We start from the raw sequence: 6,929 nt of genomic DNA on the forward strand, positions 1-6,929 counted from the left end.
GTGTGTGTGTGTGTGTGTGTGTGTGTGTGAGAGAGAGAGAGAGAGAGAGAGAGAGAGAGAGAGAGAGAGAGAGAGAGAGAGAAAACATATGGAAGTTGGTTCCCTTCCTTCCATCATATGGGTTCTGGGGATCAATCTCAGGTCTCCAGGCTTGGTGTCAAGCACCTTGACCCCCTGACCCATTTTGCTAACCAGCCTGCTTTCCTTCCTTCCTTCCTTCCTTCCTTCCTTCCTTCCTTCCTTCCTTCCTTCCTAGGTCTCCCTATGTAGCTCAGGTTGGCCTTAAATTCCCAATCTTCTTGCCTCAGACTCTACAGCGCTGGTTTTGGGGTGTGCCCTGTAACTCTCTCTGTAGACTACACTGGCCTAGAACTCAGAGATCTGCCTGCCTGTCTCTGCCTCCAGAATGTTGGAATTAAAGGCGTGGGTCACCAGTGCCCAGCTTCTGGTATTTGTTTTTAAATGTCAAGTACTCACATCTTTCTCCCCCCCTACCCCACCCCCCACCCCCAATGGGTCTTGCTGTGTTGGCTTGAGCTGGCTGTGTGTTCTGGCCTCTTGCTCCAGCTTCCTGAGAGTCTGTGACTGTAGGCTCTCACCAGGATACCTCCCAGGCAGTTCTGTGGGGCAGTTGTTACTGTTTCCCGTTTACCAGTAAGGGAACTGCAGGGTAGGAAAAATTCAGCAACTTGCTGCAGATTCAGCCCCAGCTCAGAAGTACTAACGCATTGCTGACAAACAATTGGGAGTTTTGTGGGTTTTCCATTTCTTCTGAGGCATGGTCTTGCTATGTGATCCAGGCCAGCCTCAAACTCGAGATCATCCTTCTTCAGCCTCCTGAGTGCTGGGATTACAGCCGGGCACCACCACATCAGGACCCAGACCAACATTCTTGTTGAACTTCTTAGATTCCACCTAGAATCCCATGTCCTGGCCTCGCTGTACCAGCCACAGCTTTGTGGTGCTCCTGGGAGTATTTCCTATCTGGAGCCCCAAGTTTCCCAGAGAGGACATACATAATTCCAGACACACAGACCAGAAAAGGGGAGTCAGAGAATAAGATCATGACACCACTGTCACTCTCCTTCCATCTTAATTACAAAGTGGACCAGTTAAGTCAGTGCTTCTGTGGCCTTGGCAGTGCGTCTGGGCTCCAAGCCTTCAGCGGGTTCTGTACCTCATGAGTAACACGTGAGAACCACACGGAAACCATAGCTCCATTTTTTTCCCCTGTGCTTGTGGTTATTCCTACTGGTGCTGTCTGTTTCTGTTCCTGGCCTTTATTTTGAAGCAGCCTTGATTCGTAGCCCAGGCAGACAACTCAAGACCCTTCTGCTTCAGCCTTCTCAGAGTGCAAAGAAGATAGGCAGTTAGCTTTACCTGTCAACTGGACATAGCTCAGGCTTGTTTGAGATATTTCCATTAGGAGTTGCCTCCATCTGATTAGCCTGTGGGCATGTCTGAGAAGCCTCTCTCTCTCTCTCTCTCTTTCCCCCCCCTCCCCCCCCCCCGCGCTTCTCAGCATAGAAATCAGCAGTGATCTGGGGAGGCTGGGACTAAATGTTACACAGACCACAGACAGGTCCATTTGCTCCCCTCTGAAGGTAGGAGGAACCATGCCTCCCAGACCTGTAGAGAAGGGCAGAGGCCAAAGCCTTGGATTCTTGAAGAGACTCCAGTTCAGATGTATTTGCTGTCTTGGCCACGTGTTTACCTAGGGATTCGCTTTGGAGGGTATTTACAGCTATAGCAGGAGCACCCAGAGGTCACCTGCTGCCTATTTGGACCTCTGAAAAACCTGAGTCTACTTCCTCAGAATCAGGCACTTCCTGGGAGGGCCGGGGCATGACAGTGTCTAGTCTACAACACTAGAGTCTGGGAGTTTTAGAGGCAGCAAGGCTGGGAAGTACTCTGAAATAACTGTCCCTGGGATGTTTCTTTTCATGTCCACCACAAGAAATCCAGTGCACAGCTTACAGCTAGCTAGCTATACAATGGGAAGGAAAAGGGGCCTCAGACCTGGGCATTTCTTTTACCAAGTCATCAGAAATGGGAAAGGTTAAAAAAAAAAAAAAAAAAAGTTGAAGCAGATCATTTGCTATACTGACAGAGGTCCTCCAGGCTCAGGGGAAGACCAGACCTCACCTACTGCCCACTACTCCCCATGGAAAGACCCTAAAGGTTAGCCCTCAGGGTTCCATTACAGCTCCCAGCATGGTCTCAGCTCTAGGCCCAGGATTGCCAGTATGCTACATCCTCAGGAAGTCTGACTCAGGGATTCAGGCAGGGGATGCCCTCCCCCCACCCACCTCCCCCCACCCCTGCCTGCTCTGAGCAGGACTCCACCCATCACTGCCATCCCCCAGTGGAAAGGAGAAACAATCAGGCAGCAGAGGGCAGTTTAGATGAGATAGTTTATATTATATTGATTTCTAGACTAATAATGCTAGAAACAGGAACATTAAAATGTTGAATGTTTACTGTGAAGCATTTCAATGTGCTTATAGGTCAACACTCCCTCCCTTTTCTTTCTTCTTTTGAAGTTTTAAGAAAACTACATTTATTAGCTGGGTGGTGGTGGTAGTGGAGGCTCATGCCTTTAATGCCAGCACTTGGGAGGCAGCAGCAGGTGGATCTCTGAGTTTGAGGCCAGCCTGGTCTACGGAGCAAGTTCCAGGACAGACAGAACTAAACAGAGAAACCTTGTCTTAGGAAAAATAGTTTATTTATTATGTGTGGAGTGGAAGTACACACTGGTGTGTGTGTGTGTGTGTGTGTGTGTGTGTGTGTGTGTGTGTGNCTGCCCACTTCTGCCTGCACCTGCCCACTTCTGCCTGCACCTGCCCACTTCTGCCTGCACCTGCCCACTTCTGCCTGCACCTGCCCACTTCTGCCCTCACCTGCCAGCTTCTGCCTGCACCTGCCCACTTCTCCTGCCCTCACCTGCTGGCTTCTCCTGCCCACACCTGTCTGCTTTCCCTGACTACATTTGTCTGCACCTGCCTGCTTCTCCTGCCTGCCCCTGCTTGGCCCCTGCCTGGCACCGGTATGTTTCCACTTTCCCTGAAACAGTAGCTATGAATGGCCCTCAGAAAGTCCAGCAGACTCTCCCAGTCAGGCCAGTCTATCTCCCATGAGCCTCACATCACTCTGCCATGCCATCCCCCTCCTTCCACGGCCCCTGTCTCTTCTTTTAAAAATGTCTTTGTTAAGTCTTGAGGATTTCATACAATTTATTTTGATCATATTCACTCACAACTCCTCCCAGATCCACCCCACCTCCCTACTCCTCCCAACTGCGTGTCCTTTTTATTTTTTATGATAAACCATTAACTCCAATCTGTGCTGCCCGTATAAACTCCTGGGTAGAAGGCCATCCATCCATGGGGCATGGTGGACCCACCAGGAGTCACATCCTTACAGAAAACTGACTCTGCCCAACCCCCAAGAAGCTATCAGCTGTCCATAACACTTCAGTTAGGGGTGGGAGTGACTCCTGCCCCTTGTTCCAGTGTTCTTGCCAAGTTTCATGGTCTAGAGAGCTGACTGATTTTTTTAACTAGAGTGGGAATGGCCACCCGTGTAAGAGGATGACCTGCAGAGACTGCATGCAGTTGAAGAACTAACTTGCTGAGTGTGAAGGTATAGGCCTATGGAAAGAAAAGGAGGAAACCCTGCTAGATCACTACAGAGTAGGAGGGAGGTCTGTCAAGCCTCCCATGAGTACAAAGCATGTTCCCACAGCATGGCACAGAGGTGGCAAGACAGCCCAAGCCATGCAGAAACTCTACTAGGCCACACCCCAAGCATGCTGGGGGGCAAGATCACACTACCCAGGCGACGGATGGAGCTCCTGATCTCCTTGGTGAAGTTGGAGTTGGACAAGGCTGTCCTCCGGGAAACGAGGACGGGGATGCGGGTAGTTGCGGGACGATAGCTGGGCACATTGGGGAGGTGCTCGGCTGGGTTTGGGGGGCCAGGTCTGGGGCCCTCCTGGCCAGGTGGCTGGTCCTGGACCAGGCGATTCAGCTCCATGTTCAGGCCTGGTTTAGCCATGGTACTGGGTCCCAGAGGTGGCAGGCAGAGGCGTGGTCCTGGGGACTGTAATCAGGAGCTGAGTTGAGGGAGTTGTGGTGCAGGCAGGGCTCCTCCCCAGCAGGGACATAGACCAGCCTAGGACCTGCCTGTGCTGCAGCAGCCCTGCCCAGGTCTGAAGCACCCACTCCTGTCCCCAATGCTCAACACTAAAAGCATCACCGAGTCACCTGGATAATTCACCCTGTCGCTTCAAAACACTTCTTGGAGTTCTGGGTCTGCTGACCAGCCACAGTACTATTCCTTGCATCAGATTCGAAAGACCCCCCCAGACTCAGAACCTCAGAACCCAGGCTCCAGTGTGCTGAGAACAGCACAATCTTTCTGTTCAAAGAACCCCTGCAGCCAATTCATCATCCTTCCAACCAGAGACACTGTGTTAGAACCCTAGGGTCAATGGGCTGCTTACTAAAATCACTTGAGGACACTTATGTGGTCCTGAAGCCCAGCCTTGCTCCAGGTATCTAAGAAGTAAGGCTCAAGGCTATTGTGTCAAATGAAGACGAATCACCGGACAGCAGGCAGATTCTGGCTCCACAGGGCTTGGTAGGACCTGGATTCTGCATCTCTAACCGGTTTCCAGGAGACACTGAAACCGTCAGCTTTTGAGTAGGGATGAACACTGCTTTCCCAGACTACCTGGGACAGAGGACAGAGCCAGCATGGCTGCTTTGACCTTACGTCTCTGTGGATGTTCAGAGCCCAGCCTGGACACCATAGGTTCATACAGACAAGCATTGATGTCAATAGAGAAAACTTTTGAATGACAGATAGAGCTGCCATTTAGCCTGTGTGGGAGGTCCTAGCACCATTCTACTGATGGAGCTCTGGGTCTCACAGAAAGGAGGAGACAAAAGTCAAAGTAGTCTATGCCTTCATGTTTTGCCTACACTGGGACACACCATATGCCTCAGTTCTGTTATTTGTAAAATAATCTATGGACCTTACTAGGTCACTCAGGGACCAGCATCTTGAAGAACAGAACACTGGGGGTTAAGCCGGGCCTGGTGGCACAGGCCTTTAATCCCAGCACTAGGGAGGCAGAGGCAGGCGGATTTCTGAGTTCGAGGCCAGCCTGGTCTACCAAGTGAGTTCCAGGACAGCAAGGGCTATACAGAGAAACCCTGTCTTGAAAAAAAAAAAAAAAAGAACACTGGGGGTGCATAAGTAATGCCACCCTGCTGGCCAGGATTTCATCTGTCCAGAGGCAATGGTCTAGCCTCCTCCTTAGCACCTGATCCCTAGAATTCTCAACTGTGGTGGTTTGAATGAAAATAGTTCTCCCATAGGTCCATAGGGAGTGGCACTACTAGAAGGTGTCACCTTGTTGGAGGAAGTAAGTCACTGGGGGTGGGTTTTGAGGTTTCAAATGCTCAAGCCAGGCCCAGTGTCTCTCTCTTCCTGCTGTCTGCAGGTCCAGATGTAGAACTCTCAACTACCTCTCCAGAACCAGAGGAGGGTCCTTGCCCAGGACAGAATGGTGGGGACCCAGGCAGGAAGGAGATGAAGGACATGGAAGAGGACTCCCCACCCCAAGCTGTCACCAGCCTTAAAGTCCCTAGAGCATCCTATACAACTTCACTCCTACCTGCTGAGTTTGTGGCCTCCCCTTCCTTCTCCTTTTCCTCTTCTTCCTCCTTCTTTTCCTCCTCCTCCTCCTCCTCCTCCTCTTTCTCCTCCTCCTTTTCCTCTTCCTTCTTCTCCTCTTTCTCTTCTGGCAACTCCTGCAGAGACACATAGAGAGGACACTGAGTGTCCCATTGAATTCTGCCCAACTCCTACCCCACACAACCAAGGCATCTTCTGGGCCATCTAAGAAGGTGGCTTAGTAGAGGGCAGTGTCTAGAAACCCAAGGTCCTAAACCCAGGTTTATCTTACACATTGAGAGGACCCCCCCATGAGATAAAGCTACCTAAGCAGCCACCCCCAGAATCTTTACTTCAGAATCACATCTCCCTTAGTATGTCAACCTCTTAGGGTCCCCCCCCCCTCCACCGGCCACCAAAATTTCAGCTTTCTCTGTCCTATGGACAGTTCACCAGCAAACCCTATTCCCACCCTTTCATCAAAGGGCTTGGTACTCTCTACCTGGATCGATGCAAGCTCTGGCGGTGTCCTTTCTAGCTGGCACTCATCCGCATCAGCCTGCACCACCAAACAGCTATCCAGCAGGACACTGTGACACAAGGGGCAGAGGAAAGAGGCACTGTTCGTGGAGGCTGGTATTTCCAAATGCTTCGGAAGGCCAACTCTGACCAGGAACGGCAGACACGGAGAGGTCACAGGTTATGTTACATCTGCACTGACAGTCTACTGTCTGAGACAAGGAACTGCAATGAAGCTCACACTTAGACGGGGGAAGAGGGCTTCCCCCAGGAAGTGGCTTAGACACTGGGCCTTGAGCGTGACTTCTGACATGGGGAAAGGAGCAGCCCAGAAAGAGGACACCATAGGTGGTCCCCAAAGGAGCACCTCTGGGATGAAGCCCATTCAGAATATATACCCTGGGTGTCTTCAAGACTGAAGGAAACCTTAGTGGCTGCACAGAAGGAAAGCAAGGGCTGGGGTGTCGCTCAGTGTAGAACACTTACCCAGCATGCGAAATGTCCTGGTTTCCGTCCCCAGGATGGAGGTGGGGGCGGCAGGGAGGTGAAGTGGCCTGACCAAAATCACTAACCTTAACCCAAGGCCCTTGCTCATGAGTTCAGCACCAACAACAGTACAGTTCTAAGGGCTTCTGACATCACTGGCAAGTATGCATGGGTGACAGGGTCAGGGGCGGGGGAGGTCCTGGAAGGGGCAGGGTGGAGACCGTGACAAACCAGGAGAACTC

The 6,929-nt window shown here is 51.4% G+C and overlaps 1 protein-coding gene across 1 annotated transcript in view; it reads right to left on the reverse strand.

The window, feature by feature from the left end:
• The window catches only part of Cngb1 (cyclic nucleotide gated channel beta 1), a 66,811-nt gene that overhangs the window by 30,012 nt on the left and 29,870 nt on the right, over window positions 1–6,929 (reverse strand). The window contains exons 15-16 of the mRNA XM_021220610.1: window positions 6,185–6,272; window positions 5,684–5,819 (exon numbers count right to left, since the gene is read on the reverse strand). Coding sequence (XP_021076269.1) covers window positions 5,684–5,819; window positions 6,185–6,272 — 224 coding nt within the window. The remainder of the gene's footprint in view (window positions 1–5,683; window positions 5,820–6,184; window positions 6,273–6,929) is intronic.

The sequence above is a fragment of the Mus pahari genome, chromosome 20 (genome assembly GCF_900095145.1).
Source record: "Mus pahari chromosome 20, PAHARI_EIJ_v1.1, whole genome shotgun sequence".
Taxonomy (NCBI): domain Eukaryota; kingdom Metazoa; phylum Chordata; class Mammalia; order Rodentia; family Muridae; genus Mus; species Mus pahari.